General features: G+C 40.4%; 1 protein-coding gene across 1 annotated transcript in view; it reads right to left on the bottom strand.

The window, feature by feature from the left end:
• SLIT3 (slit guidance ligand 3) overlaps positions 1 to 21631 on the bottom strand; it is an 892819-nt gene that overhangs the window by 732731 nt on the left and 138457 nt on the right. The window contains exon 4 of the mRNA XM_069199342.1: positions 17861 to 17932. Within this exon, the coding sequence (XP_069055443.1) occupies positions 17861 to 17932 (72 nt within the window). The remainder of the gene's footprint in view (positions 1 to 17860; positions 17933 to 21631) is intronic.

Below are 21631 nucleotides of genomic sequence, written 5' to 3'. Positions count from 1 at the left end.
TACATGTGACACAATTTGTAAGCAGTCAGCGTTCATTGATTTTTTAATTCGCTGTAGTGTTTCATGGGAGTGTTGAAAGCCAGTGGTCAGTTTCCAGAAGGATGACGAGGCATCTGGCAGGAGTTGGCGGGCTGATTTAATCCTACAATCCCAGTTACTGCTGTGTTGAAGAGCTACCTTTCAATTTATGGTGAAACTTAGAATTTATGACCTCATATTTCGTCCCTCACATGCTGATGAAATGCTGACAGTACGTTAACAGGATCCAAAAACCTGCCATCCATGGTAAGGAAGATTTTATTGTAGCGTTTTGTGCAGCTGAACAGCGAGTTCCCACAAACCATCATCTATTTGTCAATGGAAAGAACTCAAATAAAGTAGGTGCTGTATTTTGATAAACAAATTCTCAAAGGAGAAAGGATTTTATTTAGGCAGCTTCAAAAGGCAATTTAATAGCAGCTTGGTCTCCCGCTGCCTTGAAGAAAACATTCCCCTAGACCTAAAGGACCTTCTCCTAAATGGTTATTTCTCATTTATTCCGTTTCCCATTACAGCTTAACCCTAGCTGTGCTGGACACATATTTGCTGTACTCGATTCTCCAATGAGCATTTGTTAATGAATGTAATTGCTCTAGTATTCCTCCATAAACAGAGAAGACCTCCAGTGCAACCAGTGAATTCCTTCCTGATGCAAACACCAATGAGCAGGTTTCAGTATTCAGCGATTTGCATATGCAAGTTGAAATGTACACATACACTTCTGAGAACTCCATTAACAGGCAACTAACCCAATGCAGTGATAGATTATCAGTATGTGTTCTACTATGTTCTAATGCCTTCCGGCATGTTTTAACATCATCATAATATGATATAGAAACGCTAGTGGGAATGTCACCAAATGACCATAGAGGAACCCCTGGAAGCAAGGCAGGGGGTCGACTGCACTTGTCCCAATCATGCTTCACCCCTCACAACACTTATGATTCAGTATCCTTAGTCCCACAAGAGCTAGGAAGAACCCGGAAGACCACCACCTAAACAAACATTACTAAAGCTAAAAGGTCTTGTCTTTTGGCTGCCAATGCAGACTTATTGGCTTTGCCGATGTTGTTTGCTGATGCTTCTCAGTATTGGTAAAAAAAAAGAGAAAAAAGTGCAATGATGTATATGTGTGCATGTTTTTGCCGCTATGCATGTATATGTGTCGTTATACTTCAGCATCCCAGCATAGTGACGCATGATGTGGTTACCAGTTCTTTAGGTAGAGCCTAGATACCATTTTTTGGCATTATTATCACCCTTCTTTGCTGCCTTCTAATTCGTCAGCGCATCCCAGGCGTCACTTTCCGCATCATGTTTCTATAGTATGACCAAGACCCACAGATACCGAAGCACTTCACATGAGTGTGAACAAGACAAGATGGATTCCACATAATATAAAACTCGCTTCTACACAGTTACAATGCAAGTTCACATTAATTTCATTTTTTTAACTGATTTACCTAGGAGAGCCAGTTGCATAATACAAGTCCACATTAATTGAAACATTTTTATGTTTTATTTAATTATAAGTGATTTCCACAGGACCAAGTGGTTTGCACAGGAACACAAGATGTTGAGCAGCCACCAGACTCAAACCTGATTCCCCAGTTATGACTTCAGCAGATGTCGCCGTTGTGCCGCTTCCTTCTTGCTCTTCCCGTCCACTCCTCCATTTGGCTTCTTGACTGCTTTCCGACACCCCTGCACCCACGTAGATGACATGCAACAGGTGCAGAGGGCACTGCTGTTCACTCACTCACCTCCTTGCCCCCAATAACTGCAGCAGCCTCAGATCTGGCATCACTTCACTGAACAGAAGCCAGAGCATTGGCCTAAAGGACTCCTCCTCTGGTCAGCACCATGGCCTCTTCATCCCTTCTTCAGCATGATGCCATGGCCTTGGTGTTAATGGTGTAGTAAAACCGGCTGGAATGGAAAGCACTGTTTTCTAAAAAAAAAAAAGTGCTGTTACGTGGTCAATGCTGGCCAGTTTAAAGCACTTTTTTTTATTTTTTATTTCAATCATGCTGCACAGACAAGCAGCCATATACCAGGGCAAACAAAACATTGATGAGCTATATAGCTCTACTATTTGGTTTTTCAATGTTTTTAAAGTTTCTGCCCAGCATGCCTAAAAAACCACTGACAAAGCCAATGGATATTGCATAGGTGAGACATATTAACTTTGCCAATGCTTGCCTTATGTACTTTTCCAAAACGACAGAAGCCAACCTCTGAAAGGTAAATTAAAAAAAAAAGTTACATTTGTATGAAAGGGCATTTTAAAAAAGTAGCAGTCTAGCAGCTCATTGTGGTTGTCGGATCAAAGAATGGAATACAAGGTGTGATGGGGAGTGGTTCGGAAAAGCAACAGTGGAATGTGACGGTGTGGGAAGTAATTGCGGCAGAGAAGCAAGAATAACACAAAACATGGAGGAAAGGAGCAAATGGGGATATAAATAAATAAAAAAACACTTAAAAAAAGACGTAATGCAAGAGAAAATGAGTAAAAAAACTTAGCAGGAAAGCAAATGAGCTTGGTGGAGAGCAACATGGGGTGCTTTGGGGGCTTAAGAAGGAAAGCAGTACTTGGGGTGATAGTAGAAAACACACGTACTCCCAGTGGAGTGCTAAATTAGTTCAGTGAATATATACAATAGTCGGGGGCACGTCATCAGGCAGATCCTGCACATCTCTGCACTTCCATCCAGATTTCTGGGCAAGAGTATCACCAGCTTTTCCTGCTCAGCATGTGCAGGGAATTTTAGAGGTATTTAAATATGAATTATTCACCCGGCTCTGTCTCAAACGAATCCCTGTAATATTATTATGCATTTGTAAAGTCTGGAAATGTGTTCTTCTAAGTCATGACAGGGCCTTTTATACAGAGGACTAACACTGTTCTAACCTTGGTATTACAGCTGGTAGGCTGTCCAACGTGTTCATTACTGTCAAATGGCCTGAAAGACGAATGATCGTTCCAATCGTTAGATACCCTGAGACATGATTTCGGATAACACCTGATATGCTAAACGCTGATTTTCCATCACAGTTATGACAAATTTAAAACTATCATAAAAAGGAAATCCAGCTTAAAGAATGTCAGCTAGGGAAACCATTTGTGAATCAAACCTGACAGTGCTAAGACTGTCTGGAAAAACAAAATGCTTTGTAGATATAGCCAGTCTTTCCGGCTTAAGACAGTCTAGGACAGTTACAACCCTTTGTAAATCAGACAGAGAACGAGTAACAATGTCTGCAGAAGTGGAGTTGTGCTGTATTCATCTGTACAAAGTAGACGTGTGTACCATCTACTATAAAATTATATTCAAAGTGACATCAACAGTGCTCAGAGCTGTGCTCAATTTGTGCTGGTGTTTGCCGGAGTTTGGCATATTTATGACAGTCCACCACATGGTGGCGGTGTCAGTTTATTTCTAAAAACAGCACTGTGACCACATTGTTTAACAATTCAAAGTACAATTAAAAAACAGGACAATACCAGGGTACGCAGACTGTTCTTACAACTTTGGGTCACCTAGTATAGTCCACACTGTCCCATTTGTAGGACTTTAATGGTAAGTGTCAATGGTACTGGTATTTGGCAGTCTGGCAGCGGCCACCGGTGGTGCTAGATGCAGGAGCCTCCTGAGACATATCTTGAGCCCTGACCCTCGGGGGCATATTTATAAGAAAGCGTTGCAGCGCGGTGCCAAAATTGGCAGCACTGCCTCACTTCAGAAACGCAGGGATGTGCCGTATTTACAAAAATACGGTGCATCCTTGTCTTTTCCCTAGCGCTGCGCTAAATTTAGTTGTGTAGCACCAACACAGGCACCCTTGCACCATAGTGCAAGGGTTGCTGCATTGCAGGTTTCCCTTCCTGCACATAAACAATCAACAATGGTGATTTGCTAGTACTATGTGTGCTGCATTCTGCACACCCATGGAAGAAGCAAATAGTCATTATTTAATGATTGTTTATGTTCAGGAAGGGACACCTTCCTGCACATAAAAATTCTTAAGTAGCCTTTTGCTCTTTCTATGTGTGCTGCAGGATGCAGCACACATGGAAAAAGAAAAAAACAAGGAGAAATAAAAGTATTTCTCCTTGTTGCACCATGCTGATGCCACCCCTTGAAAGGCGTTAGTTTTTAGCGCTGCCTCAGATGTATGTTTCATTGTAAATCTGGGGCAGTGTCAGAAAGCAATTGGTGTTGCATGGGTAAGCCCACAGCAACACCCATTTCACGCCCATCTCTGTAGCAGAAAACTGCGTTGAGGGCCCATATGTACAAGGTGGCGTTAAGCCACAAAAAGTGGTTTAGCACCACGTTGTAAATATGGCGCAGAGCACAGCGTCACAAACGAGTCACAAAAAGTAACTCTCCAATAGCGCTAGGGCCTTGTAAGAATGCCCCATTAGTATTTTACAAATTAAGTACTGGCTCAGGGTCCTGAAAAGGCATACATAAGTACATCCCAGGACACAGCTTCAACTTTCAAAAACCAATGCACATAAACAAACAGTTTCGTCAGAGTAGATTTTTGAGACAGACTGGGCTTCTAATCACAAATGACAAACAAAAAAGCGCAGAAACAAAGGTGCGTTCACAATGTGTGAAAATGGAACTATAACTTCGAACATAATGTTATTTTTGAGAATCCAGAATGGATAAATGTTATTTAATAACACAACTAGCAGTAATAATCCAAATGCTTCATAAACAATGAGGTGGAAATCTTTTGCAGAAACTGGTAACTGATGTAGGAGTCACAGTAGCCATGGATCAAAAAGTGTCAGGAAGCAAACTCTGATGACTTTGGACTCCTGCATACAGTAGTACAGGAACGTTGCATGATACTGTTGACTCCACTACTCTGAGGCTCACACGCTACAGCCTACCACATCAAATGAGCAGGAGCATGCGAGGATTATGAAACTATATGTGTCAACACAAGTACAAGGAATCACACTGTATCAACTGCTCAAAACAAGTCGCACGCAGCACGCAGGTACAGTCTATGTGTTACTTATTCATATACATCGGATCCATGCATGAAAAAGTAAAGACGGAAGAGGAATCTTCTGAACAACAAATCACAATATTTACATTATACAATGAATGGACCTCACTAGTAGTACTTGATTACAATGCACAGGCAGTATCTCCTTGCACGTGAGATGATCCTTTCATTAATTCTCGCTTGGCAGGCGTGGGCAATGTGTTGCATCCTGAAAAAGTCATGGAGAGGCAGGAAAGTCATGACCGCTTCTAAAAGATGTGTGTAGGTCTCACAGAAAAACGCACATCCTTACAGGCTCTCAGCCTTCTTGTCTGCACACTTTGTGTTTTAACACAGCTGTTGCTTTTAGACAGATGTTGGATTTAAAGAAAATGGGCATTTGAAAAACTGAATGCAATAAGATGGATGACAACTGTGGGGGCTCAGGAAGGGAAACTTCTTAATGTAATGGAAAAGTAAGGAGGTACCACACTCTTTGAGATAGGTCAGTGAGTCAAACGGGACTCTGACAGCCATTGCATGCAATCTACAGGTCACGAGTTTTAGACCTGGGAAGAACGGCTATTGACCGTGTGAGGTCCATAACATGAGTTCAATGTTGTGGAATAAAAGGCAAAGCTGATATATACATTTTGAGTCTATGGTGTTCTCTTAAAGTTTGGTCATCCTCATTAGAAGTGGTAGTTTAAAGAATAGTAGAAATTAGCTCACAATACAGCAAAACAAGGAAAGAAATGTAGGGAAAAGTATACTATCTAATCGACAGCAAAAAAGAAACACTCCCTGTTTCCTTCTATAATATTCCCCCTCTCTCTGGTAAGAGTTCCGTCTCAGAGCCAAGGGCGTAAAACATTTGTCACTAAGTACCAAACACTTTTAAGCTTCCATAATGTCAGCAAAGGGTAAGAATGATATCATTATCTACAATTATGTTTATGAAGGACCTATTTTTCAATTATAACATTTTTATGAGCTGGATTATAATCACTAAATATGAAAAAAGATGTGACTCATTGTCAACTACCAATGTGCATAATCCCATTCTCAGTTTGTGCTTTGCCACTGTCGGAGGGAGGGAGAAACCTTGATTAGTTTGCTGGACAAGCCCGTGTCAGAGATGCTATGAAAAGTTCCTTTGCCTCCATATTTAAAACACTTTTTTTTCCAACTGTATTCAAACACTCTCTCCTTTGAGTTTCACATCATCTACAGTCTTCAGCTGTATTCTGTCATGTATTTTATTGACTATCCCTCTAAATATTGTTGTTGATACCATGCTAGCAGCATGGCTTTGTCTGTTGGCTGGGGGAGTGACACATCCCAATACTGGGAACAATATCAGCACTCTGTGTCTGATTCCTGGTGGGAACCTCCTTGCTTCACCCTTTAAGCCCCACTAATGACAGGAGGAAACCCCTGACACCCTTGAAGGCTCAGGTGCACATATATTTCCTGCTGTACTGCTATTTGTTATCCTGCCTTATTCCAACAAGTTCTTGCCAAACTGCTACTCAGAAGTCAGGATCCTGGGGTTGGGGTGTAGGCCGGGCTACTACAGAGTGCAGTAAAGCACAGCTACCTTGCTGTGCTTCAACAGTTTAGTATCTCCTGGATTAATTCCAGTTTGTGATAGTTCTACATACGCTCTAAGATTTTTCAGAATATACTTTGGGAACTATTTAGCTGTGACTGTGATCACTGGAGCAAGGTCAGGTAAGCCATTAACAGCTTAATGCATCTGCACCAGAAATGTTTAACTTATTGTATGCTGCCTGCTAAAGAGTTGTACGTTTGCAATATCACTGAGGCCTTTACATGCTAAAAGTGATACAATTTGTTTTAAATAAAAAAAGAGCTTACTTCATCTGCTTAACCAATTTTTATCCACAAATAATATAATTAATGGTTGTAGTTCACATTTGACCATTAGGATCTTCATTTGCAGGAATTATTATCATTGTTTAACCATAGAGTATTGTTCATAGTATTTACTACATTTGATATTATGGCAGAGGTTGCTTTCCCTCTTGCACTTACTCTCCCAAAAATTCTGCCCAACTGTCCCATCCCACTATAGCTAATGTATAGCCGATGAATGAAATACAATTAGGGGCAATGCACCGCTGAGCAGCATAACAGGGTTGATATAGTGCGGTACTAGAATATCATAAGTAAATATGTCTAACAGAAATATTTTTAAATATCAATCACAAAAATATTACCCCATTAAAAGTTATAATAGAATCCTTACAACCAATTAAACAATCTTTTATATGCAATATTTGGGACACAGTATTTCTGCCTGACAATATTTTTGCTAAACATATTCTGATATCAAACTGTTCAGATACCACTTCAAAAACTGCACTATAGGAATCTTTAGTTTTCACATAGTTTCCCACCACCAAATTTTAGGACACCTAAGGACCTATTTAGAGTTTATCAGAAAAGGAAACCCCACTGCAAAAGTGGCAGAGTATCCTGCCCTCCAAAATGCCAGTTCTCCCACTCTGTTGAAAGTCACTGGAACCTTCATGTTTCTAAAAGCAGAGCCTCTGCTGGCTGTGTCACCAGAAACCTTAGACCTTAAAGTTTTGCCCTAATGTACATCACACACACCCAATCTAAGACTACCCAAACTATTCAGGGAATGCATGGAAGCCCTAAACAGAAAGAAATTAAAAAAAACACCCACACCTAGAGAAAAAACTCCCAAGGTGTAGGACTTTTTTGTGTTTTTGAAAAGGAAACTCGTGCTTTGGGAGTTTGTTTTCAACAAAAAGGGTTGCTGAGCAACTGCTTGAAACATGGCAGACACTCACAAACTTACAGTTTGCTGCCACTCCATTAAAGGCACAAAGATCTCTGCTAAGTAGAAGGAAATCTCGAAGTTTAGCAAGCTGCAGTCCACCAGGGCAGCGGAGCGTGGCCTCTGCTTCCCTTAGCGAAAGGAATACAGCCTGCCAGACCCTAAATGACTCCCTATGTGCCACCTGGGTGTATCACCTCGAGACAGCACTAAACCTTATGGACTTCTATCACTTGTTACGCTATGAAACAGCACCAAACACCCCTTAGGCCCAAACAAAGTTTACCAGGGTAAGGAAGTAACGACATACTTTATTGTGGTTCATGGAGAGGTCAGTTTCTCTTTTGTCAGGGAGTCTTACATTTGTCTGAACAGTTAATCTGGCAAAATGAATGTATTACTTGGACTTCCTTCTCAATAGGGAGTCACAATTCTGTAAATAGAAAGTGTTGAGCAAGTTGAGAATGACTGCAGGGCTGCAGGGCAGACAACTAGGAGGCTGCACAGCTGTCTTTCTTGGTATAGTTTTTTTTTACTGCACAAAATACAGTGAAATAAAATACATATTTCAGAAGGCACCGTGAAAAAAGGGAAATGGTTCACATTTCTCTGTGAAATATTGAATTCAAGCTTTTAATGACAGCCTCTAAACAACTATGCAGAGCTTTAACACTGTTAGTGTGACTAGGATTAGGTGGCATGTTAAATGAAAATATGTGCAAGATTATCTAAATTATCTAGCAAAAATGCTAATTATGTAGTTCGTTCTCTGGCAGTATTATTTTATACATTTGAGCTAGATACAACATTTTAAAAAAACAATCTGCAAATTATGTGTTAAATACTACAATCTAAGCATGGCTGTTGTAAGAGATATGGATTGTGGTCTGTGCCATGCCTTGAGAATTTCAGTTTTTTTCGGTTTTATTTTCCAACCATATCTAGAGTTTAACTGTAATCTTTAAGTAGATTTCTTAGATTTTTTAAAGGTATATTGAGGTTTTATAGCCAGCCATAATTTCACTTCAATATTTGTTTTTTAGTGAGGTTGTGTTTTTTCGATCATCTATCACATCCAACAGTTTCCTGTAGCCAACTCCTGATGTGCACAGTGGAACAGAGGCTGCTGTAGAACAGCTGTAGTATACCACATTTTGTATGAGTCACAAGTCATAAATGTGCCAGCTTTGCGAATTTTGAGACCCCCAGGTAGGTCCATGCAACCCAGGGAGGGTCTACATTTTGCCAGTCAAACAATGATTTTGGGAATCTTGTGATAAAAAGCAATTTTTATGTTACAATTATTTCCAGACAGGCTCTCCTTGGGGTGGGAGCCAAACGGATCTGGGGTTCAGGGTAGTGTCACCCGTTCCCCTTATGCTGTATATTTTTTACTTTTCCTAATACGGTGCTCGCTGAACCATGTTTGATTACGATGGCCCCAACAAAAAAATGTATTTGACTGACAGCTACTCAGAGAGCAGCAGATACGTGCATCTGTAGCCGGATTCATAAATTTGTAATGGTTGATGGGAGAATATGTTCCCTAGTTAAATGGTGTGACTTTACATTTTTTAATTGGATTGATGTACTGATAAATTCCCAATCAATCTCAAGTTTAACAGTCTAGATGTTTCTAAAATGTAACCTCTCCATACCCAGAACACCTTTAAGTGGTAATTTCTCAAAAACAACTGAACGGATTTGCAGCAAATCAAGCAAAGACACCTTCTATAGTAAGGGTGTACTTTATTGCCAAGCTTGGTTTATTATATGTGGGAGCAAAATACTTCTTGGGAGTTAAAATGGGAAATGTCACCTTAGTCACACCCACGTTTTTTGCCCTTCCCTCTTGAAAGATCAGCACAAAACCTGCCATTGAGAAACCACAGTGGATGTAGATTTTTTTTGTGGAAACATTTGTGTTGATTTGTTGACCAGCACGGTTTTAAGAAAACAAAAAAATATTTGTCAATGAAAACTCTGACCTAACCACAAATATATATATATATATATATATATATATATATATTCACAGAAAAAATCCAAAGGTTACAGGGAAGTTATAGTTAGGTTCTGAATTTACTCATAAAAAACTGAGAAATTCAGCAATTATAGTTAGAGTTCTTTTAAGTAACTATAACTTACGCCTTAAGGTAACTATAACTTGCGCCCTTCACTTGCAGTTTTCTTATCAATAATTTTATTGCAAATGTTGCAGTGATAATATCAAAGATACCATACAAGATCTCATCAATGATATAATATGTGGAGTAATTAGCTGTGCATGGCAAAGGCGCAGGTTATAATTACCTTAGGGCTTAAACTTAGGGCCGCAATTCTTTTGACTGTGCTACAGTGTTACATACATTTGCACCAATGAAACCAACATTCCAAAATATAGCCTACAGTAATGTCTGTTTTGAGTTAGAAACTTAAAATAAGAAAGGTTCATGGAAAAAAACAGAATCTCTGATTTCCCTATGAATAGGTTCATGCTGTTCTGCAGCCAAAAAGTACTGACTCCATGTAAGAAATAAATCTAACTATATGACTGCACTGGGAACACAAGTGACTCGACAAGTGATGTCCCAGGCACTTGAAGTCACAAATAGTGGTGCGGTAAAGCTGCCATGGACACTAAGGCAGGCTTGGAAATTGGTCCCTCATGTCCCACAGCCAGGTAGTAAAGGAGACCATAAATGGAGTGTAGTGGCCATCAGACCAATTGATACAAATGGCACTGTTCAGTTGAATACCCTGGTGCGTAAATCTGACAACCCTATATCACTTTAGGGCCAAAGAATTAGCAATACAGGAGTGAGCTACACCTAAATCAAATCATCTGCACTGGGGGCATAAACCGAAATAGACACAAATCACAGCTTCTAAGATAATCTAATAGACTTAAAAATGGGTGCTGCTGATGGTGTTTTTTACACTCTTTTTGGGATCAGAAACCATTTGGAATTAGCCAGTTCATTATTCTTTTAACTCAACCATGTTTGGTGGGTGAAACCAACCATGGAGGGTCCTACACCCACTCACCCACAAGTCTGTCTTTTTCACCTGTCTTGCTGTTGAGTATAATAGCTGCATCTCCTAACAATCTACACAAAATAAATAGTTCCCTTCATACAGTGCTTCATCATTGCAAATAAAAGATTTTACTCCAAGGCCAGTGGCTCCAAGACATCATACACAAGGGCTGTGTGCTTTGCTTAATTTGTAAATAAAAACGTGCCAGTCCCAAAGCTCCCCTCCGAAACAGCAGCTGCTGCAAGTAAATGTGCAAGCACGGAACACTGAGGCAGCTACATACTGAGGCCATCTCGGGCCTCTTTAATCCATTTACAGACACTTCCTGCCCCTTCAGCTCACTGTTGCAGCTTTCTGCTTTCTCCCTTTGTGACATTTTTTCGTTTTTCTCTTCCTTCATCTTTCCCATATGTGTCTTTTGCTTGCAGTAAATGCTTGGGGCAGAAAAATAAGTGCCTGCCCTCAAAAAAATAAGTACTGGTGCTCTGCACCAAAAACCACTGGCTCAAATTGAGCACTGGCTGTGTGACTTTGGAAGTCTCCTGGAAAAATCGACATAAACAATTCACTAGCACATATGGTACTTCAAAAGGAGTATTTCGGCTCCTTCTGTTTTAGAAAATATTTTTCAATCACATTCTTGCGATCATCATAATTCAAGTACCGCAGCAGAGTCAGAGGTGGAAACAGGTTCCATCTTCCTCAACTGCTAGGTAGGTCACTGGTGAGTGAAACAAGACCCAGACCACTGTGAGTGAACAAAACCGCCCACAGAGCAAGAATCAGGAACATTGACTTGTGTAAGCGTGATTTGAATACACAACTCTATGGTGTTTATATGAATCATTAAACCACAGAACGGAACAGTTAACAGTCCTTTGAAAAGTGTGCATTGCCATGCCATTACAAATGTAAATTGTGTAGAGTTAATGCTGCTTATTTGTTCCCTTGAATAACACCCATTACATATATGTCTAACACTGGGCACATCCTGGTTCAATATTATCCACGAGTTCTGTTGTTTAAGTGATTAATAGACCTGAAACACGTAAAATGTTTGATCTTTCATAGACTTGGGTTTAGGGCCTTTATATATTTGAGAAAATTCACATGCCCTGGAATGTACTTGTTTTTTGTATTTTACTCGCAGCTCGGGAGAACATGACAAGAGCTGTGACTTGTGTTATGCTTCTCATGGGTCTAAAAACCTGGCCAAATATGTGCCTCTGCATTGTGTCCAGTTCTTTCACATTGGCATTTTCATCCTATGTTTGGATGATGGAAGCAAAGACCCTTCAGTAGCAAGGAAAACAGTCAAGTGAGAAAGGACGTTAGCTCACCAATGGTACTATCTGTCCTCATTGACATTCAAATGATTCGTATACGGATCCCACGACCCACCGCATGAAGTGGTATTTGATGATAAAATGCCATTAAAGTCCTTGTAACCAAGCTGTGCCTCCATTCACAATTGTTCTAAATCATAGATCCTTGCCACAAAAAGCAAACCAGACCAGCACTGACTCCAGCTTGGTAAACAGAATTAATGCCACACAAATGTCTCATCCACAAAGGCTTGACCTAATATACATCAACTCAGTGTAAACTGTTCCCAGGAGATGAGCACGCATGTAATGTCATTATTTACTATTGTCTTGGTAGAGTGACTGTGATCGGTACACACTGCTGTTTCAGTGAGGGGATTAAAGGCAGGCCACAGCAAAACAGTACCTAGCTCCAACATGGGAAAGCCTCATCACTCAGGCAGGAACAATGAGGGAGTAGAACCAACACAAGTCATAGCAACCCCTTAATATATGAGCATCAGCTCAAGCATGGAAATGTCCCATCAGCCAGAGGGTAGAATTAATGCAACACCACAGAGACTTCACACCTTAGGAGCAACCATTTCAACACTGAAAAGCTGTTTCATTGAGGTCACAGCAACAGCTGTAGTGATGCCATGAGAACTGGGTATATGTTATGAAATAATGCAAATTACAAGAATCTTATTTGTTTCAAGGTTGAAAGGAATCTGAACAACATGGATAGCATTCCATAATGTATTTATAGCCCTAGGCCTTATGTGAAGTGTTAACTTGCTAAAATCCCAGCACACAGACAGTAAGTGTTATAAGCAGCCTTCTTCGCTGTACTCAGCTTTAGGAGCATACAGCATGCCACTGCAGTGTTCCTAGCTACTAAAATGTTTAGTTTTGCAGTTCCATCTTTGAACCAGAACATCCATGAGCAATCAGTCATTAATCTGCCCAGCAGGAACTAAGCAGATTCATGCAGCCATGGTTCACAAATGAGACAGCTATGATGCTATGCACTGACAACACAAAGAATGATACCACACCACTCCTCATTCATACTAATTATTTCATGACACCAAAAACAGTGCAATTATGAAAACTCTGAAGCAACACAAAATTATTTGACAACATTTCACTCCAATAAGCTCTAAAATTCTAGATCCTCATAGTCTTGAATGTTCACATTCCAGAGGAAGGCTCAGTTCCCAATTCTGGACTCTTCTGTTTACATGATGAGGATGGAATACCTGACCTTTATTTTTCAGCTGACTAAGTGCTTAGGAAATGATCCTACCCAAAAGCAGATTTTAACACATCACAGGACTTATTTTGAGTCTACAAACCTAATGGTCTCATTTAGTGTTTGGAGGATGTGGTACTCAATCAAAAACATTGCAGATGATTCATGGAAACTTGCAGTTGCACACTTTATTTGAGGAAGGGAAACTGCCATGTTTGCAATAAGTGAGACTATGCTGGGCAATGCCGACAGAAATCTTTGACCACTGGATGTTGGGCCATTGGTCAAAGTACATCAGACTGCCCACCCTACTTAGGGTGGATAGTCCCAAGCAGGAAGCAATGGCTCCCACAGCCTGCAAGAAAACTCTCATCATTTCAGGGATATTTTTTTTTTTTACCATTCGTTTGATTATCTAATACTTTTGAGAAAAAAAGGCTTTGCTAAGCAAGTGCATTTAACATGGTGTGCCTTCAATTACATCATAGCAATGGTAGAGCAGACAAAAGAACTGAAATCTTGGCTATCCTGGTGGAGGCCTCTACGTTTTATCAGTCAGCCTTCCACCAGGGCAGCAGAGTACATCCCTCCACTTCCCTGGCAGACAATGAGACCCGCCTCAATATGCTAACCGAGGTCTTAAATCTTTGTGAAGTATTTAACAAAAATCAATGTGTTTAGCTTTGTTAGGCGTAGAAACTGTTAAATGTTAAGCCAAACAATGCTGGCAACGTTTATGTCTCATTATTGTATGTTGGGTAAACACAGCGTAGGTCCTTCTTTGCTGCAACTCACAGATGTGGGCCTAAATAAATGAGACAAAGATGAGGCACATGGTGGCTTTAACATTCGTGGGCTTTATGTTTTCATACTTATCAAATGTTCCTCCTTAAGAGGTACATCATAATATTTCATAAATTGTCAACTATGACTGCTTGTACAGCACATATTATTAAATGAACTTTATCTAAGAGCTTGACTTCTAACTGACTTTCCAAATCAGTGATGCAATCTATATCTTGGAAAGGGCGAGTCAGCCTTCTTGAGACCACACGTATGATCCACAAGTCCCTGAGCTTGAAATGCTAATGACTTGTTGTACTGTTCTTAAGATCTTTCTCTTTCTCCTTTCACTGTCTCACTTTTTCGCTTTGACTCTCTCTCTATCTCCTCTTCATCCCTTGGCCAAGCGTCACTAGACATTCTGCTCCTGCCCACCACAGCATACATGGGACAGTGGCCACCCCCCCCCCCCTCGAACATTGCATCTGTTCACTGGCATTTTGCTTATGCACATGTGCTAAGTAAGTACTCCATGCCAGTACTATAGCTGGTAGTCCATTTTCTTTCCTATTTATTTATTTAGGGTGGGTCATTGTTTTTACTTATTTTCTCCCAAGCCTTTGCATGTCACCTCCAGACTGCTCTATGTTTTTATTTATTTTAAAAAAATACATTTTAATGCCTATTTCTTTGGTTAACAAAACCAATAATAAGAATATTAGTAATAAAGTGATTGCAGGGTTGTCGGGGCCCACCTTGCGGTTCTGCCCATGCATTTTGTCCTCGGTGCTGGGATTTTGCCCTTTGGTTCGAACAGTAAATTGCACGGGTCGGTATCCTTTACACATTTCTCAACTTTAGCTCATTTGAAAAAGATCGAATCTCTGCCACGCCGTGTACTTCAACTAATGAAAAAATTAGTGTCAGCCCATTAACTTGTATATAACGTTTCCAGCAGCGGTGGGCTCTGAAGACCAGAACTAAGATGGCCCATTAAAGTGAAATATTGCTGCATCTCACACTTCAGGCCGTGTGTGTTCAAAGCGGCGGAAACAAGGCCACGGTGGCAAAACATAAACAGGAAAACACAAGAAGCACGCGCCACACCAAGGAAGAATGCTTCCAGCATTAACAACTTTAGAAGGGAAGCATGCTCTATATTTTTAAGAATTAAGAAATTTTGTTTCACATAAAAATTGCACGCTGTGTTCTTGCATGTCTTAAAGAAAATATTGAATTTAATTCGACTTTAGTGATCCATTACGTCGGCAAAGCAGTGATTGATCTGCTGACTGGCTGCAGACAGACATCCAGTGATGGAATGTCAATGAGAGGTTTATCTTGCCCAGACGTGTCATGCCTTTTGTATAAAATACATCATTTAAGAGATGTAATTACTTAAATACTTGATAAAACTGTAATCTTATTCATATCTTATTATGGTCTCTGTTAAATGCGTCTGCTGCAAGGACACAAGAGAGGCATGCAACAGATCAATGTTTTAGCTGTCGAATCTAGATATATACAGTGTTCGTCGTCCATGGTTTGTAATTCAGTTAACTTCGTTATAGGAAAGTACAAGGGAAAGTGCATAACCAAATTCACACGCATGCTGAATTGCTAGAAAAATATATTTCAACAATTTATTGGATTACTCGTATAAAAGAAATTGTCAAAAATTAATTTTCATAGAGATATATTTCAACAAATAAGCAGATTCCTCGATTGTCAAGAAAATGTGTATCTTTGTTGACTGGTTCAAGATAATTATCACAGTTTATGTGTCATATTTTTCTCAATCCATGAGTTCTCACTGTAAATTCCATTAACTATGAAGACATTATCGGAAGTAAAGACCCAGTATGTGATGTCACAATACACTCCTGGGTGTGTATTCCAACTTCCTGTCAAAGTATGTCATATGCTTGGATTATCAACTGCAAACAACTCCCTGACCCCAACATAGGCTAGAATGATAATTACACCAAACACATTTTTCACTGATTCAACCAGAGTGTTTTTTTCTTTTGTTCAATTTGTAAATGACACATCCAACGCAGTGCAAATGAATATCCATCTTGGGTCTTTCTGTCACCGTACCTTGTTTTGTAAAGATATGCCTAATCAATGCTCAAGGCCTCATTATGAGGTCCCTGGATTTTGCTTGGTAACTCTGCAACTCGGTGTAACAAATACCCTGAAGGTACCAGGAACTGGAGGATTATTAGGTGGGGTTGAAAGGTCCTCTCATATCCTTCAGGGTCCTCTTTTAGAGGTCACTCTTTGAATGAAAAACAACAGGTCAGTGGAGTTACCACAAACATTTTAATTCCATCAGGGCTGGTAACTCACAATGAAACCCCAAAAGGTGGCACAGTCTTTACAAATGGTTTCTTTACTAAATGGTGTGATGTAACCTCAGTGATAAGGACATTTGCACCCAAAGATACATAATTCAACTGCATCACCAAAGAAGATAAAAAACTGGCCTCCTTAAAAATTGTTTAAGGGAAAGAACATTTTCACTGTATTTGCACCTTATTGTGGAGGACTTAAGAAACATGGTGATTGTATCTACTTTTTAGTGGATCCATCTTATTTGATACAGCTGGGGCTTGCATTCTGCTGAAGGTAATGAAATTGTTACCTATATAAGACCCAGAACTCACAACATACAATCAGCAAAGTTCATTCTTAGTAATACAATTAATCAATATCTCAGCTAGACTTGAAACTACAACCGACAACATATGAGCCCATCGTTCAAATCAACAAAGTTTATTTCAACTACAACTAGGGCAGCATCGTTAAGATTATGTGACTTCTGCCACCAACAAGCAGATTAAGATGCCTGATACATAAAGCTAAGTAACATCATTTAATATAACAAATGAAAGCATTAATTCATCTTAATGACTCATAAGTGCAAATTTCACAGTGTTTACTCACTTATTAAACATTGCTATGTACACAAATGGATAAACCTCCTCAGTTGTCCGAGATGTGGCTATCACAGATCACACAACTATATCTGTTAATCTGAGTATATTGCTAAATTATTGGTGGCACGTTTGTGGTATTACTTTGTAAACCTTAGCAGCAGTCTTTGAAATTAAATTAATTTATTTCCAAATATTTCCAACAACTTTAAAAAGCACTGAACACAAATCGAAAGGAACGGAAAATGTTCTCAAGAGAAGCAAATGAAAGTAGTAAACCAACAAAGTACAGGGGGGACGGGTCACGCCAGGGAATATTAATAACCAACGAGGTACAGCTTTGTTGCTTGAGAAGCTGCAAAGCTTGGTCTGCTTAAAGGAGTTTGTGATAAAGATATATCAGAAATAATGCACAAAGTGCACCATCTTCAGTAAAGCAATGAACAATCTTGTAACTTCTCTAAAGCACACAACATTGCAACTCGAAAAGCACAGCAGCAACTGTCCACTAAATAACCAAGCTGAGCATCTGGAACGACAATATGGTTTCTAGTGGGAAACAGCAGAAGCCTGTTCCACATTTGAGAAGAGCAGTGACTTGTCAAAAAATATAGAAATACATCCATCGTAAAGAAAAGTGAACATGTTACATGGTACTCACAGCCGGGTTAGTTTCAAGTTATTCTGAAACAGCAGCTCTGGAAGAACCTGGAGCTTGTTCCTGTTCACGCGCCTGCATGCAAAGAAAAGTACACTTAAATTAAATCTATTAAATATTTGTAAATTAATAGCTTTACGTTTAACTAACCTTGTAAATAAATAAAAAACAATGACAATTTAAAATCATATCCATATCTATCAAACAATACACTATATAAGAACCGAAGCTGGAAAATGTGTTACTTACCTGTCAAGATAGTGCTACCCTTTAACATTACTCTTTAAAGATCCTAACTAGAGGGTAATTTTCTTTTCAGTCATATAAGCGCATGCTGTGAAAAGGAATATAAATCAAAGCAGTGCCAGGGATGCCGCATTGCTTCCCTATCAGGGCAATCACACAGTAGTGCAAGCAGGCAACATGCTACCACTGACACTCGCTCGCTGACAGGCAGCAGTATTTCATTAATTCTGTCCATTGATGCAATGCTGTCTTATCAAATGCAGACTCCTGGACGAGACTACTTTTCAAAAAAGATTTACATTCATCCATTTCAAGCTTTTATTTTCCACACTGTTTGCATATATTTCACTGCAAAAGCCATGACACGTTTCTCCAAGTTTATATTGTTACATGAGAAAAAATAATTTGAAACCACTATCATTACGAGTGCAATAAATAGGGTTGGAGTAAATTGGTTATGGTACTGTACACTATATTTGTGGTAGGTCATAGACTCGCAGTGAGACTGCTCTTCACAATAGACATAATTGTTGTAAAGGTACAAGGCTTGTAGTCGATGAAAACAGAAACATGTTTAGAGAATAAGGAAGGAGACTAGCTCGCACCTCTGCAGATCAACCGGAGAAACGTCTCAAAACCCCTCCTATGGAGGCCCTGCTAAGACGGTGCCTCTATTTGCAAATATCAATGAAAAAAATCATAATCAGTTAGACTGCCAAATTCCTACTAATCCATCCCAGGCTTTCCCAAATGAAGTACAGTGATGGTTGGACTTCATTAATGTACTAGATTCATCACTGAGAAATCCAAATCTCTGGGGATTTTCTTGGACAGTGAATTTTATTTACATAACTGTATCAGTTCTTTGGCAAACAAATGTGATCATCAATGTAGACTCATCAGAATTATGAAACCATTCTTACTGGAACACAACCTAAACAAGTCATCCAAGCTCTGGTTCGATCAGTATTCAACAAAGTGAATACTTTTCTGCCTGCCATTTCAAAAATCATCTAGCATTTATCAAAGCCTCTTTTTACCTCAGGAGTAGGCCACATCACTCTTATTCTGCTTTCTCTAGTCGGGCTGTCGAGTGATGGTCTAATCACATCCAAACTGGTCTGCATAGTTCAAAAACCCTTGCAGTTCGATCATTCACATAGCCATGCTAACAAAACAAAAGATTCCTGGTAGATCCCAACAGTTTCATTGTTTGGACTCTCTTCTACATGAATTTCCCACAATCAACACTGCCACTTGCTCACAGTTTTCAAAAGGCAATTGAAAGACTACCTCATTGTTAGAAATGGGGTCTTTGGTTGGCAGTCAGGTTACCCCCTGTCCAAGCAAGGACCATCACTCTAGTCAGGGTAAAGGTGAATCACCCTCAGTTAACCCCCGCTCACCCCCTTGATAGCTTGGCACAAGCAGGCAGGCTTAACTTCAGAAGCAAGGTGTAAAGTATTTGTATCAATACACACAGTAACTCAGTGAAAACACTACAAAATGACACAACACAGGTTTAAAAAAATAGATAATATTTATCTAAACAAAACAAGACTAAAACAACAAAAATCCAACATACACAAGTCAAGTTATAAATTTAAAAAGCAAAAGAGTCTTAAATCCTTCAGAAAACAGTGAGAATGTTGTTAGCGTACAAAAGTACCTGGGTAGCATCAAAATAAAGCCGCACGGTCGAGCGTGCGCTGAAAAAGGCCAGCGATGCGTCAATTTCACACTTGCAAGCTAGAGCATGCTTCGTTCCTACTCCGGTCGGGTCGGCATGCGTCGTTTCTTCTCTCCCGCAAGAGAGCGATGCGTCGTTCCGGACAAGCACCTCGGTCTGGGCAGGCTTTGTGTTGATTTTCCGCACCCAGCGATGTTGCATCGAAATCCAGTTGCACGGTGCTGTGTGGGGGCTTGCGTCTTTAACAGCAGCCTCTGCAGGTGTTGGGTGTCGTTTCTCCAGCCACGTTGCATCGATCTCCCAGCCGTGATGTAGGTGGAACATCGATTTTAGCCACAAGGCTGGCGGCGTGTCGTTATTCAGCGATAAAGCAGGTGGTGCGTTGAAAGTTTCGCCGCACGGCGGTCTTTGCATGGATTTCTCTCCTTTTCTACCAGCTGTACCTTTCAAGGGCCCAGAGACAGGTTAGGGCACCACTTGGCAGGCAGGACTCTCAACAGAAAGCCCAAGTGCTGGCAGAGAGAAGTCTTTGCTGTCTCTGAGACTTCAACAACAGGAGGCAAGCTCAGTTTCAAGCCCTTGGAGATTCTTTACAAATGGGAAGTCACACAAAATTCAGTCTTTGTCCTCTCTCAGGTAGACGCAGGCCAACCCAGCAAAGCACAGTCACAGGCAAAGGGGCAGTAGTCCTCCTCCAGCTCTTCTCCAGCTCTTCTCCTTGACAGAGGTTCCTCTTGGTTCCAGAAGTAATGTGATTTTCAGTGGTTTTGGGTGCTCTTCTTAAACCCCTTTCTGCCTTTGAAGTAGGCCTACTTCAAAGAGAAGTTTCTGTTGTTTTCAAGATCCTGCCTTGCCCAGGCCAGGCCCCAGACACACATCAGGGGGTTGGAGACTGCATTGTGTGAGGGCAGGCATAGTCCTTGCAGGTGTAAGTGACCACTCCTCCCCTCCCCCAGCCCAGATGGCCCATCAGGATATGCAGGCTACACCCCAGCTCCCTTTGTGTCACTGTCTAGAGGAGAGGTGCAAACAGCCCAACTGTCAAACTGACCCAGACAGGGAATCCACAAGCAAGCAGAGTCACAGAATGGTTTAAGCAAGAAAATGCCTACTTTCTAAAAGTGGCATTTCCAAACACACAATCTAAAAACCAACTTCACTAAAAGATGTATTTTTTAATTGTGAGTTCAGAGACCCCAAACTCCATGTGTCTATCTGCTTCCAAAGGGAATCTGCGGTTTAATAATATCTAGAGGCAGACCCACTGTTTACCTATGAGAGAGATAGGCCTTGCAATAGTGAAAAATGAATTTGGCAGTATTTCACTGTCAGGACATGTAAAACACATAAATACATGCCCCACCTTTAACATACACTGCACCCTGCCCATGGGGCTACATAGGGCCTACCTTAGGGGTGCCTTACATGTTTAAAAAGGGAAGGTTTAGGCCTAGCAAGTGGGTACAATTGCCAAGTCTAATTGACAGTTTAAAACTGCACTCACAGACACTGCAGTGGCAGGTCTGAGCCATGTTTATAGGGCTACTCATGTGGGTGGCACAACCAGTGCTGCAGGCCCACTAGTAGCATCTGCTTTACAGGCCCTGGGCACCTCTAGTGCACTTTACTAGGGACTCACTAGTAAATCAAATATGCTAATCATTGATAAGCCAATGTACACATATAATTTATACAGGGGACACTTACACTTTAGCACTGGTCGGAAGTGGTAAAGTGTCCAGAGCAAACAAAACAGAAAAAACAGAGTCCAACACACAGAAACAACCTGGGAAGCAGAGGCAAAAAGTTAGGGGAGACCATGCCAATGATGCCAGGTT

This window comes from Pleurodeles waltl, chromosome 7, assembly GCF_031143425.1.
Source record: "Pleurodeles waltl isolate 20211129_DDA chromosome 7, aPleWal1.hap1.20221129, whole genome shotgun sequence".
NCBI lineage: Eukaryota > Metazoa > Chordata > Amphibia > Caudata > Salamandridae > Pleurodeles > Pleurodeles waltl.
The sequence above is the reverse complement of the archived record's forward strand: the minus strand, read 5'-3'. Positions and strand labels throughout refer to the sequence as shown.